This window comes from Sinohyriopsis cumingii, unplaced genomic scaffold (assembly GCF_028554795.1).
Source record: "Sinohyriopsis cumingii isolate HCF-2022 unplaced genomic scaffold, ASM2855479v2 utg002917l, whole genome shotgun sequence".
Taxonomy (NCBI): domain Eukaryota; kingdom Metazoa; phylum Mollusca; class Bivalvia; order Unionida; family Unionidae; genus Sinohyriopsis; species Sinohyriopsis cumingii.
This window is the reverse complement of record NW_028316337.1, coordinates 441,912-455,960: the sequence shown is the minus strand read 5'-3', so window position 1 is coordinate 455,960 and position 14,049 is coordinate 441,912. Positions and strand designations below refer to the sequence as shown.

The window sequence follows — 14,049 nt, the reverse complement described above, 5'->3', positions numbered from 1 at the left end:
TGCTCATTTGATATGCAACTCAGAAAGTTAAAGTTTAGTGCTAAAACTTGTAATTATCAGATTAAAGTCAGACTTTGTCAGGTATGCTATTTTTAGGTGGGGGTCTAAAGTATGAATCTTATATATTTTCCACTGACCTTTTCCACTATAAAATAAAAATATCTAAAGAAATTTCTGTACTGCCCTTTACCCATTCAAAAAATATTAATGTTGTAATATATCTCTCCACTGCCCTCTCCCCATTCTAAAACATGAATCTCTTAATAAGTTAAGTTTCTCTACTGCCCTCTCCCCATTCTAAAATATGAATCTCTTAATAAGTTAAGTTTCTCTACTGCCCTCTACCCATGTGAAAATATTCTTTCAACTTACAAAATCTACAGGAGGTACCCTGGAGAAATACAAAAGCCACTCAAATTATGAACTCAAATAAACTGTTGATTATCTCCAGATTCATTGGTTGCTTGTGCTTATAAAAAATGTCAGTGAAAATTGTAAACTCGAATATGGTTGAGTGAAAAATGGAAACATATAATATAGCTGCATGTTCAAGGGACTTATTCTGCGTACATTTAACCCCTTTCCTTCCACCATCCAGTCCTTGCATCTCTTCCTACAGCAATCAATGTTTTGATGCCTTTGGTTTTAAAATAAATGTACTGAAAGCTGCAATTTCTTGGACAGTACAAACGATTGTGACCCGTATCTCCTATAAATCCGATGAAAACAACATAAAGCTTTTCCAGTTTATGTTTCCTGATTGCAACGTTGCTGACTGATTTTCAGGTTGTAAGAGAAAGACTTCTTATATATGTAAAATCATGCAGAAACGTGTTGGTGTAAGGTAAGATTAATTGGTTTAATGGGGCCTGAAAATGGGTGATAAAAAAACCTAAAATTTCCTTAAATTCAATTTGAAATTCCCATATGAACCATGCACAATGCATCAACATTGGACTTATACAATTCCTTGGCATTTTTTTTCTCGACAGATTTCAGCATCACACTTGGAAAAGAATACCATAGGAAGCATGTTTCATCCAAAAATCAATTAAAATCAGTAGGGTTTAATGCTTACAATAAGGTATTGGAAAAAAAGAAAAATCCATTAAAATCAGTAGGGTTTAATGCTTACAATAAGGTATTGGAAAAATAGAAATGTTCTTTTTTTAATGCTCAGATTCCAACTTTTTATAAATGATCAGATTCCGGTTTCGTGTTGCTAGGGTTGTATCATGTTGCTAGGGTTGTATCATGTTGCTAGGGTTGTATCATGTTGCTAGGGTTGTATCGTGTTGCTAGGGTTGTATCGTGTTGCTAGGGTTGTATCATGTTGCTTGGGGTTGGCATCATGCTGCTAGGGGTTGTCATCATGTTGCTAGAGGTTAGTATCACATTGCTTCGGGTTGGCATCATGTTTCTTGGGACTGACGTCTCTGCTTTGGAGAATTTTATTTATGTTGAGTAACTTCAAGGGACACAGTGGATGGGAGCCAAATTTAGTCAGGTTTTACAGTTGAGGGCAGCCGTTACCATTTACAAATATTTGAAAATATTGTAGCACTTGCGTGACGTAGACTTGCATCATATTGTATGGACATACAAGGTAGCATTTTTAAAATTTCTTTCAGAAGGAAGTGAATGCAACAACCAATGGATTTGAGAGTAAAGACTCAGAACACCAAGGGTCTAATGGAGATTCTTTAGCAGAGAAGCTCTTGCTTGAAATTGAAAAGAGGAAAGAAAGAAAGGTCTGTTCTTTCATTACTGTGTTTTCACTGTTTGCCCAAATGAAGAAGTCATATGTGTTTAACCTATTCCATATGAGGGGGTGATTACCTATTCCACATGAGCGGGGGATTACTTATTCTACATGAGCGGGGCATTACCTACTCCATATGAGCGGGGGATTACCTATTCCACATGAGCATGACATTACCGAGTCCACATGGGTGTCAGATTACCCTTTCCATATGAGTGTGGAATTGCCTGTTCCACATGAGTGTGAGACTATTCCACATGAGTGTGGGATTACCTATTCCACACGAGTGTGGGATTACCTAATCAACATGAATGATCCTGATAACATTGAACTGATGTTATCATGCCACTGAGTGAGATAATGTCCAATGCAGTTGTATCACATTATAATCATCAGCATCTATGAACTTAATTGTTTTTTTACACGAGCATGTATGGTAATTTCTAACCACCTAATTCCTTTCATTGTATTGTTTATACATTAGAACCGTACAAACTAATGCAGCTAGTGAAGAGTGGTATGAATTTAAAGACAGTCAGACTTTCAAAGATGCATTACATCACTGATAGTAATGAACCAGCATCAAGGTCATTATGAAGTGGTCTAAATTTTGGAGTGTCCGTAAGGAGTGTTTTTAGTGCTATTGTTATTCTTTAGACTTGTAATGATTCCGTCTTTTTTTTTTTTAGGAAAAAGAGGACAAAGATTTGTCCACCAGTGTCTACATTTCAGTATTATAATCAGACTACTTCTCAAACTAGTGGAGTAAATTTTCATTTTATGAATTACCATAAAACTTGCTTAATCATACTCTTGCTGTTTTACAGAAGTGATCAGCATATTGAGTTTTGATTAGTATTAGAATGGGCTTATTGGGATCCAAATATATGTATGTGGCCAGTCTGCAGGGTTATCTTTCCAACTATGACAGGTTGTCTCCCTTTACAGGAAAATCCAACCAAAGAGTCAACCTCAGGTGCCTCTAGTCCCAGTAAGCAGACTGGTTCCCAAACCTCCATCCACATTGACGGCCTGAAGAAAAAGCTTATAGCTGATCAAATACGACAGAGAGTGCAGAACAAGTCTGCAGGAAGTGGGGTGCAAGAGGGCTCCAGGCATCGTGGAAGAGGACGGCCTCCAAAAAATGTTAGCCAGAAAAGTCTGTCACCTAAGGAATTGGAGGTATGACCTGGCTTTCAATAGGCTCAGTTTGCAAGCCTTCCTTCATCCATCCCACCCCAAACTGACTTTTATGACCCAGTCATAATTGTGATTTACTCCGATGGTGCAATGGTGTACATCAGCTTAAATGTTAAATGGCATACATCAGCTTAAATGTTAAGTGGTGTACATCAGCTTAAATGTTAAATGCAATACTGCTGTAGGTCTGAAGAGTGCAGTAACATGTATCAATGTAAGTGTTAAGTGTAGCACAATTGCAAGTTGGAATAGTGCATCAGCATGCATAAACTTTAGAATTAAATGCAATGCAGCTGTAGATTTTAAGCAGTGCATTAACATACTTCACCTAATGGGGATTGAGATACTTAAACTGATGGATGTTTAAAGAACCTTTTTTAGTGGGAAAGGAGTATATAATGATTGTCTCTAAAGCAGGTCACCATGTCCAAGATTTCATACCAGACTTTGGCAAACATTTGTCTTTACTTTTATTCTGAAACATTAACTGTGTTAAAGCTTTTGAGGGGATATATATTTGGTGTTTCATAATATCTTTAAAAAATAGGTAACTGTGATCCTCACCATTTCTTTTGTCATTAGTAGGAACAGAAGATAGGACAGGGATTTAAAATATCAGCTTGAGCAGTCATGGAAACCAGTACCTCATTATTACTTCGGAATAGGTTACCGTGATCCTAACTTCATTATTTTGTTCTTGACAGGATCAAAAGAGAAGGCAAGAAGACTTGAAGCATCAGCTTGAGCAGGAGTTGAAACAGCAGCAGTTGGCATTGAGGTTGATGAAGAAGGCTGGTGTGCAGAAAGAGAAGGAGGTGTCATGGCGGTCACACCAGTTCCAAAAGCAGGCTGGAGAGGAGCAGATGTTGACTGGTATAAAGTATAAGCCTCATCAGTCTAAACTGGCCCAGGTAAAAATTCAGTAAAGCAATACAATTCATGTTGCATTTTACTTATGTGGATTTTGTCAGGCAGTCATAATGTAAAGGACTAATACATACATAAATGGAAAACTGTTTAAAACAGTTAATAAATGGGAAGTTTTTTCACGTATACAGGTTTATTTTTATGAAGGTATCTCAAGGATGCATGCCTTTTAACAGAAGGCAGTCAGCTGCCATAGTAAGCCATTTTTGAGGTTCCCTAACCTCATCGTATGTGTACAGTGTGCTATAAGTAGAACACATCTTACCCAAATGTTTCTGTCTTAATTAGATCTGCCTGCATAATTTGTAACCATAACTTTGTTTTGGTACGTATTTGTTAGCTATAGATAAGTTTATGAGTAAAATCAGATATTTATTGCTATGTAGTTTGGAACCAATCACGGTGTCTAGATCTACCAGTCCTGTGTCTAAATCTGTATCAATAAATTATCCAAATATGAAGAATATCGTAGCCTATATCTGATTTACTGAAGACTTCATAGTCATAATTCTAATTATCGTAACTCCAGAAAGTAATGAACAAAGTCTGTCACTTTAATTTTGGATAAGATAAAATCTAACTCAGTCATTTTTAATGGCAGATTACTTCATTATCTTAAATAGCAGCCACATTCTGTAATGCGTGATATCATTGTCATTTTCTTCATTACCTATAGTTTCTAATATGGGATTTTCACTAAAGGAGACGATTTGAAAACAAGCTAAAAGTGGCATATGTTTAATTTAGATGTTGTTGCGGGGTTTAAAGCCATTTTTCATCACATAATAGGCTATGCATGGTGGCCAGTATTAATGGTGGAGGAAGAACCCGGGAAAACCCTGGGAAGTACCACCGACCCACGAGAAGCTACTGGCAAGCTTTCTCACATACCCACATTGGCCGAATCCTAGACTTGAACCCACACAGACAGAGGTGAGATGGCAGTGATCCATAACGGAGAGTGCTTTGGACCACTCGACAACTCGGGGCCCCTTTAATTTAGATGTAGATGCATGTTTCTATGTAGATGATGCATAGGCATCAAAATGCACTTGTATGGAAATTGACTTAAAGCATTGAAAATGCAATTGAATGCAAATTGGCTCAAAGCATCAAAATGCACTTGTATGGAAACTGGCTTAAGGCATCAAAATGACTTGTATGGAAACTGGCTTAAGGCATCAAAATGACTTGTATGGAAACTGGCTTAAGGCATCAAAATGCACTTGTATGGAAACTGGCACAAGGCATCAAAATGCACTTGAAAGCAGATTGGCTCAAGGCATCAAAATGCACTTGAATGCAAATTGACTCAAGTCATCAAGCTTTGCTTGTATTCAAATTGACTCAAGGCATCATCATGCACTTATATGCATAATGGCTCATGGCATCGAAATGTGTTTCCTCTGAAATGTAATAGAGAAGTCCAGAAGTGCTTATGTAAAATAAAGGGTTAAACAGTTTTGTTGATGACATTTTTTAAGGAACCTCTTGTCTTGAAATGATGGTCTTTCATGGAGATGACTGCTAAACACATGTTCTATGTGCATGTATTACATCACCTGAAAAATTCACCAACTCTTACTACAAGGATTTTATGTTTGGACATTATACCCCATTGACAACACTGTAGAAGATCTATCACACAGACAACACTGTAGAAGATCTACCTCACATACAACACTGTAGAAGATCTGTCACACAGACAACACCATAGAAGATCTACCTCACATACAACACTGTAGAAGATCTATCACACAGACAACACCGTAGAAGATCTACTCACATACAACACTGCAGAAGATCTATCACACAGACAACACCGTAGAAGATCTACCTCACATACAACACTGTAGAAGATCTATCACACAGACAACACCGTAGAAGATCTACCTCACATACAACACTGTAGATGATCTATCACACAGACAACACTGTAGAAGATCTACCTCACATACAACACTGTAGAAGAGCCACCCCACAAACAACAATGTAGAGAATTTACCCCACAGGCAACACTGTATAATTTTTACCCCACAAACAACACTGTAGAAGATTTACCCCACTGACAACACTGTAGAAGATATACCCTACAGAAAATACTGTAAAAGATCAGTTCTTAAGGAAGATGGCAATAATATAATAATACAGTATTATCCTTATTGCCCCAATGGCGCAGTTATGTGCACAAAGTGATATATACCAGATCATCCGAATAACACTGGAAAATATTTCTCCTAAACAATGTTGGGTTCCATTAAAATCAGATAATATTGATGTTTCATCACATTATGAACCATGTAATTTCTCCCTCCAACTGAGAAGCCATGCCATTTTTCATATGTTTACTAATTAATTCGATATTTATCTGTGGTTGACCCAATTTCAGCAGAAAACTGCAACACATAATTTGATGATGTTACCATTGTAAACAAGAAACCAGAATCATGCTAAGACAAATTGTATTTTGCCCAGGTTGAACCCTTTTAACTATTGCAGTGCTCCACTGATCACCAGCATTCACCCGACTGTTATTTTTAGCAAATGCATGCTTTTTTTTCTCAGATCTTCTTAACAAAAGAGGGCTTGCCTCTCTTCATTCCTGCTCAAATTAATTTGTGCACCACATGCGAATGTTGTTGTTATCACTACATCACATCACTACCTTTGGATCATTTTTTGAAAAAGAATGGAATTACAAGTGACTTCATTGACTGGATTGAGTGTTGGCACGTCTTAACTCTAAACTGAATATTTGAACTGCCTTCAAACCTAACATCTTGATTATTTCACAGAACAGGTTATGTCAGATAGCTTTTCAAACAGATTATTTCCTTCCTTCCAAACTTTAGTTAGATTGGAAGAATGGTGAAATTTATGATAAACAGCAGCATTGGGGCTTTAATTAATGGAAAAAGGTGTAATAATGATTTACAGGCGTCATGGAATAACTAATAAGCTAAATAGTGCCAAAACATTTTAGAAGAATAACAATTCAAAAGAAAAAGGGATGAAATCCACAAGAATAAAGTTTATTATTATTGTTTGGGTTAAAATGTAAAATGTATTAATCTCATTTTTATTTATTTATTTATTTATTTATTTATTTATTTATTTATTTATTTGCATTTTGTATTTGTGTTTTGCAGGCCTTGTCTCCAGAAAAGTATGATAGTGTGCCTGGGTCATCCCCCAAGGTGAAAAACTCAGAACCACTTGTTGCCACTGTGCCTGGGTCTTCCCCCAAGTTGAAAAACTCAGAACCGCTCATTGCTAAATTCAAAACTTACACAAATGATGAAAGTTCCATCACATCCTTTGAAGATTCTGAGGAATCTGGTAAGAAAAAAAAGTTGTGCAAATTGTTCCAGAGCATTCTGGATGAATAGATAGAGCTTCAGTTCAAGTTGTTTGTCCAGTTTTTAACATCTAAAGACAAATATACATCAACAACAGAAACCAATTGTCCAATGCATATGATCTTTTCCATTTACTTACATAGAAAAAGGTGCTTATGATATTTCAAGAGGAAAAGTTTCATTTGTTATGGAGACAGTGGATCATAGTAGCATTTCTTGTATCGCCGTAAAATTTGCATTTTTTATTTTCCTATGATAAGCAGCAGCATATTCTCCTATGATATTGACCGTCCGTCTGTCTGTTCCCATAATAACTCCGGTCCTCTGCCATCTACCATTACCAAGTAAGTGGGATGCAATTGCATAATAACTCTGGTCCTCTGCCATCTACCATTACCAAGTAAGTGGGATGCAATTGCATAATAACTCTGGTCCACTGCCATCTACCACTACCAAGTAAGTGGGATGCAATTGCATAATAACTCTGGTCCTCTGCCATCTACCATTACCAAGTAAGTGGGATGCAATTGCATAATAACTCTGGTCCTCTGCCATCTACCATTACCAAGTAAGTGGGATGCAATTGCATAATAACTCTGGTCCTCTGCCATCTACCATTACCAAGTAAGTGGGATGCAATTGCATAATATCTCTGGTCCTCTGCCATCTACCATTACCAAGTAAGTGGGATGCAATTGCATAATATCTCTGGTCCTCTGCCATCTACCATTACCAAGTAAGTGGGTTGCAATTGCATAATAACTCTGGTCCTCTGCCATCTACCTTTACCAAGTAAGTGGGTTGCAATTGCATAATAACTCTGGTCCTCTGCCATCTACCTTTACCAAGTAAGTGGGTTGCAATTGCATAATAACTCTGGTCCTCTGCCATCTACCATTACCAAGTAAGTGGGTTGCAATTGCAGCAAAGATGAAAGCTATTGAAGTCGGGTTCAAATGATCAAAGGTCAAGGTTTCTGGGACTGAAAGAAGGAAGACTGTTTACACAAAATAACATGACTTCTGTACCAGATACCTTGACCATATTTTCAGTCATTTGCTTGATGGCAGCAGTTCGTATCATTGTTTCTTCAAATTTTAGAAAGCGGTAGTGAGAGCGAGAGTGAATCCAGCAGTGACTCCTCCTCGGATAGTGATGATAAAGAGTCTGAAGTTCAGGAAGCGGATGGTACTCAGAGTCATGCAACCAAGGTCAAGAGGTCATCTGGTGCACGGAAAAGGGGCGCAGACAGCTCTTTAGACGGTAAAAACGGAATATTTTCAGAAAAAAAGTAGTAATGAAAACACTTTTTTCTTCCTTGACAATATTGTACACCTTATATTTGCACTTCTGTACATTTTTAAAAAAATTAGAGTGTAGAGCCTAAATCAGAATTTAAAAGCAATTTTTAAAACAAAATGTCAGGTTTAAGAAGAGCAGATAAATGAAGTTAACTGCATCTGCATATGCCTGTGGGAATTTTTCTTTCCCAATACAAACATTTTGAAGTGCCCAGTATGGAAAGGTTTGTAAAATGAGTGGATTTACTTTTAGGCATAGCAAAATGAAAAACTGACAGTGCTTGAGACAGCTGATTGATAATAGTAATATTTGTGTTTTATTTCTGGAGGGTAATACAGCCATACAAACATTTATCTCCCCTGCAGACCTCTTTGTAAACTTTGAAATGTCATAATAGTTGCAACATGATATAAAAGTGGACAACTTTAACGTATATTTTACTGCAGAATTTGGATAGGTTAAATGCACAAGAGACCTCTAAGTTCATGAAAGCTGTAGAGAAAACTGTTTAATTATAAACATTCTGTCAGGTGTTTCATACGAGCTTGAGTGATGCAGGTTGGTCAGGCTATTTAAAGCAACTCAAGCCAACACGATTCCACTTTATTTCATGGAATCCTAGAATATTTAGATATAATATATCAAAGCATTCTTGAATCTTGATAATATTCCATATGACATTGTATCACACCCTGAGTCTGGTATTTGTGATTGCTAATAATGTAATAATGAAAAATAAATTATAATTTCTGAAATGTGAAGGAAGATGCATATCCTAAAAGGGTTTTAATTGTTTAAATGTATGTGTGTAGTTATGTATGTATAAGGTTTAATGTCATGTCAGCACAATCCTGGTTACATTGTGCAAATAAATATTTTTTATACAAAATTATAAAGGGGAAAATTGCAAAGGAGATAAACACTTCCAAATAAAGTTACAAAAAAATGGCAAAGGTAAAAATGAAATTCCAAACATCACATAAAAAAGAAAGATAAATGTAAAAATGTTGAAATTCCAAACATCATGTAAAAAAGAAAGATAAATATAAAAATGTTGAAATTCCAAATATCATATAAAAAAGAAAGATAATGGTAAAAAAATATGCAATCCTTAAACTATTTCTCATTTAAAAAAAGCATGTATATTATGTGTTCTAATACAAATACAGTATGTGTTCTAATACAAATATAGTACATGTTCTAATACAAATACAGTATGTGTTCTAATACAAATATAGTATGTGTTCTAATACAAATATAGTATAGAACAAAGGATGCATTCTAATACAAATAACGGATGGGTTTTAATACAAATACAGTATGTGTTCTAATACAAATACAGTATGTGTTCTAATACAAATAAAGGATGCATTCTAATACAAATACAGTATGAGTTCTAATACAAATACAGTATGTGTTCTAATACAAATACAGTATGTTTTCTAATGCAAATACAGTATATGTTCTCATACAAATACGGTACACATTGTATGCGTTCTAATACAAATACAAAATGTGTTTTACTACAAATACAATTTGTTTTAATACAAATACAGTATGTGTTCTGTGTTCTAATACAAATATAGTATGTGTTTTAATACAAATACAGTGTGTTTTAATACAAATACAGTATGTGTTCTAATACAAATACAGTATACATTCTAATACAAATACAGTATGTGCTCTAATACAAATACAGTATGTGTTCTAATACAAAAACAGTATGCATTCTAATACACATACAGTATGTATTCTAATACAAAATACAGTATGTGTTCTAATAATAGTTTGTTTACAAAACTTACACTTGTTGCAACTGCTCCGATGGCCGAGTGGTTAGAGCGCCATGGATGCAGGAGGTTGCTGGTTTGAACCCTGAGAATCATACCAAAGACTTATAAAAATGGTACTATCAGCTGCCTCACTAGGCGCTCAACATTAAGAAGTTAGCGTTAAGACTGGTCAGCCTAGTGTCACAATAATCTAACTGGGTGGAACACGATGCTACATGTCTGCGGCATGATGTCCCAGCGCTAGACATCACTATAATCTGCCACACTGCAGACATTGTAGCGACATGACTGAATTGTTTTTAAAGCTTTGTTAAAAATCCAAATCACACACACACAAACACTTCTACTTGTTTTTGTTGAAACAAATTGAAAGTATGAACTTATTTTAAATTTGGAAGCAGTACTGTGTCTAGTGAAATGGGATTGATATAATGACACTTTGTGAGACAGTGAAACTGGACTCTGTATGATTCTTAGTGATATGGTGAACCTGGACTGACATATGATACATTGTGATATTGGGACTGATGTTATCATATATTGTGATATGGTGAAACTGCCACTTTGTGATATGGTTAAACTTGATCAACGTATAATGTGTTTGTGATAAAGTGAAACTTGGCTTATAAAAGACAGTTTGTGGTACAGTTAAATTGTACTGATGTAAAGATACTTTGTGATACAGTGACTGGATTGATGAAGTGATACTTTGTGATATAGTGAAACTGGATTGAATTAATGATACTGTGAAACAGGACTCATGTATGATGCTTTGTGGTGCACAACACATTGTTGACAAATATTGAGAGATGTTTCTTGATTAATTCTTTCTGGTGAAACCCAACTCGTGAAATATTAAAATAATTTTTTAATTTTTTATTTCTTTATTTTTTATACACAGGAATAGCTATCCCTCTAAAGAAAAGGCGAGTCCAGCTTGATGAAAAGGAGCTAAAAATTCCACTTCAGCATGGCTGGCGTCGGCAAACCAATATTCACACATACGGGCGTCGTGGAATAGTTGGCGAGGTGTGGTATTTCGCCCCCTGTGGACGAAAGTTGAAGACTATTCCTGATGTTATGAGGGTATGTTGTATCAATTGTTATCTTTAAATTGCTATAGAAAGTTTTTCAAGATCCTTTTTTTTAAAATGACAAACATATTTCTTTAAATAAAATGTCAAAACTTGATTTCATATTTTAAAGTAGAGATGTTCTCATTTCTTTGCAGTAGCAAAATTTCTGCTCATTCTTGTACAAACTTCTGAGTGTCAGTTTAGGAAGTTTTAGTTTGCTCGTTTCTCCATGATGAACTGTATCTGTGAAACTAAGATTATAATGCTCGGTTCCCTTGCTATCCTTGATCACATTTGCAAATGAGTAGGATAAATCACTGAATAATGTTTGATACTTTAGGTATGTTACTTGCTTAATAATATTTAAAACTGTTTGATTGCTTATATGTAATGAGTTGACCTGACACCTGACTGTGGCTGTGAGCTCTTATGCAGTAAGATCGTATGCCTTATAACTCTTTTTAATCTACGCCTTTTGCTTGATTGGATTCAAACAACAGAATTGATGTCATAAAAATGCAAGCATGCCTTCTTTTGATTGATTGGATTCAAACAACAGAGTTAATGTGATAACAAGCATGTCTTCTTTTGATTGAAGCAATTCCTCAAGTTGGAGTTTAAAACACAGTCAGCCCTTGACAAGATCGTTACAGATATGCTGATTAATTGATTCTTCTCACATTTCAATGCAAGAAGACTATCACATTTAGGATGATTATTCTGAAACCGAATTTTAAAAAATTGAAACACAAATTTCACTTGACATAGATTTATTTAAATGGTATTTATATCATCAGTAGGCATTTGTAACATTTTAATATCTCATTGTATATATTGTTATTTACAGTGTACTGAGAAATCTTAAAATATATGACATATTTTAATAAGTGTTGTTTCTTAAAATTTCTTGGCAAGAACCACCATTTTTGACAATATAATGAACAATATACATAAATCTTATTTATGAATGTTTTAAAAGAAAAAATAGATTCCACACCTATTTCTGTGTTATAAATGGGTCTACGAGTTTTCTTCGAACGTAGAAGTGCGGGAGCAGTGTTTTTGACAGCTGTACAAGGACATTTATTATGTAAAAATTTTTGCAGTCTAGTCTTTATTCAGATGATGTAGTTAAAATAACAAAAAGTTAAGTTTGCAGATTAAATGATCAAACAATACATTACTTAAGAACTACACATAATAATGACAAAGATTTGTCTAGTGTCAAAAGAATTTACAATGGACAAAGCTAAATTTTATTAATTATTTTATTAAAATTAAACAAAATGGAATCATCAGCAGATAATTTTATTCTAATTTCAGTATTTAGACAGAAATGGTGTGACGGAATTTGGACGAGACAACTTTTCCTTTAACACAAAAGTCAATGTTGGAGAGTTCTATGAGGCTCGGCAAGGGCAGAATGTAAGCATATGATGCAGCCTGCAAATATTCTGATTTTATATTAGCCAGCCAAAATAACATATAGACCAATTACTGAAAACATACATTTCTTCACAGCTAATAAAATTTAGTTGTTTTCCAATATCAGACGTTTTTGTGGCTGTAAATTTGTGTGCCTTGTCTCTAACCTGTCAACCCTTACAATTTTGCCATAAGTTTTACAAAAATGACCCATAAAATATGGACTTATGGAATAAAAGCAAAAAGTAAAATAAATTTTGCCAAAAAATCCGATAATTGATTCTGGATTTAAAATTAGAATTAGTGGAATTAGTCAGAAAACCAGACTAACTTTACAGCAGTACCTCAGATGCATTAAACTGCATATTTTTTAATGCTAAGCATCTGCATGATCAAACTGATGATTATAGAATTTTCAGAAATGGCTTCCAGCAAGCATTGCTTGTTGAAGATGAAACGGAAAATTAGCCTCTTAAAAAGTGTTAATAATCAGCTCAGAAGAATAAAAAGAAATATTCAGATTTGTTTGGAATAAAAGCAGGAAGAGACACAATTACGTTTAATGGACAATACCTGTCAATTTGAGTATGTCTCATGGCGGGAGATATGATTGCCGTTGTCATGTGCAATGGAATAAAAACCGCCAGGTCTTGAGTTAAGCTGAGAAACATCAACAAGCCTTTTAGCTGCATAGGGTTTGGAACTGAAGTTTGTGCAACTGTGCTAGTGGTAAATAAGGCCTACATGTACTTTACAAACTTTCAGTTAAATATGTTTGCCATTGCTGCTTGTTCTTAGGACATGTAGTTTGTTCTAAATGAAAATGCTACAGATCTGGTTCCAATACTGATTTCGTTTGTGCACAATACCTCAAGTTATCCATAAAACATTGCTACGAATGACTGTTTCAAAAATACAAATTGACATTGTTGATGCATATTTATTCTGTTGTAACCATGACTGCTTTGGATTGTCTGCTAAGTACAAATTGTTCAAAAATGACACTGCTATGTATGACCACATCACAGTAAGTACCATTGAACCCTTTGAGGCCATGATCTTTTTATAAAAGTGTTTGTGCTATTGAGATTGCTTTTTACATATAATAGTCAAGTCTGGCTACTTGTTTATTTATCTTTTATGAAAAACTGCCATATCCGGATAATGCTCTAATGAGAATTCTTTTGAAAGGGCTTCATTCTTTT

General features: G+C 35.0%; 1 protein-coding gene across 18 annotated transcripts in view; it reads left to right on the top strand.

The window, feature by feature from the left end:
• LOC149769964 (bromodomain adjacent to zinc finger domain protein 2B-like) overlaps positions 1-14,049 on the top strand; it is a 131,947-nt gene that overhangs the window by 41,370 nt on the left and 76,528 nt on the right. For 17 of the 18 annotated variants that reach the window (XM_089949608.1, XM_089949604.1, XM_089949598.1 and 14 more), the window contains 7 exons: positions 1,632-1,751; positions 2,711-2,944; positions 3,667-3,873; positions 7,039-7,228; positions 8,350-8,511; positions 11,245-11,429; positions 12,743-12,844. In XM_089949608.1, the coding sequence (XP_089805734.1) occupies positions 1,632-1,751; positions 2,711-2,944; positions 3,667-3,873; positions 7,039-7,228; positions 8,350-8,511; positions 11,245-11,429; positions 12,743-12,844 (1,200 nt within the window). The remainder of the gene's footprint in view (positions 1-1,631; positions 1,752-2,710; positions 2,945-3,666; positions 3,874-7,038; positions 7,229-8,349; positions 8,512-11,244; positions 11,430-12,742; positions 12,845-14,049) is intronic. The other variant, XM_089949591.1, reaches the window with a different exon arrangement.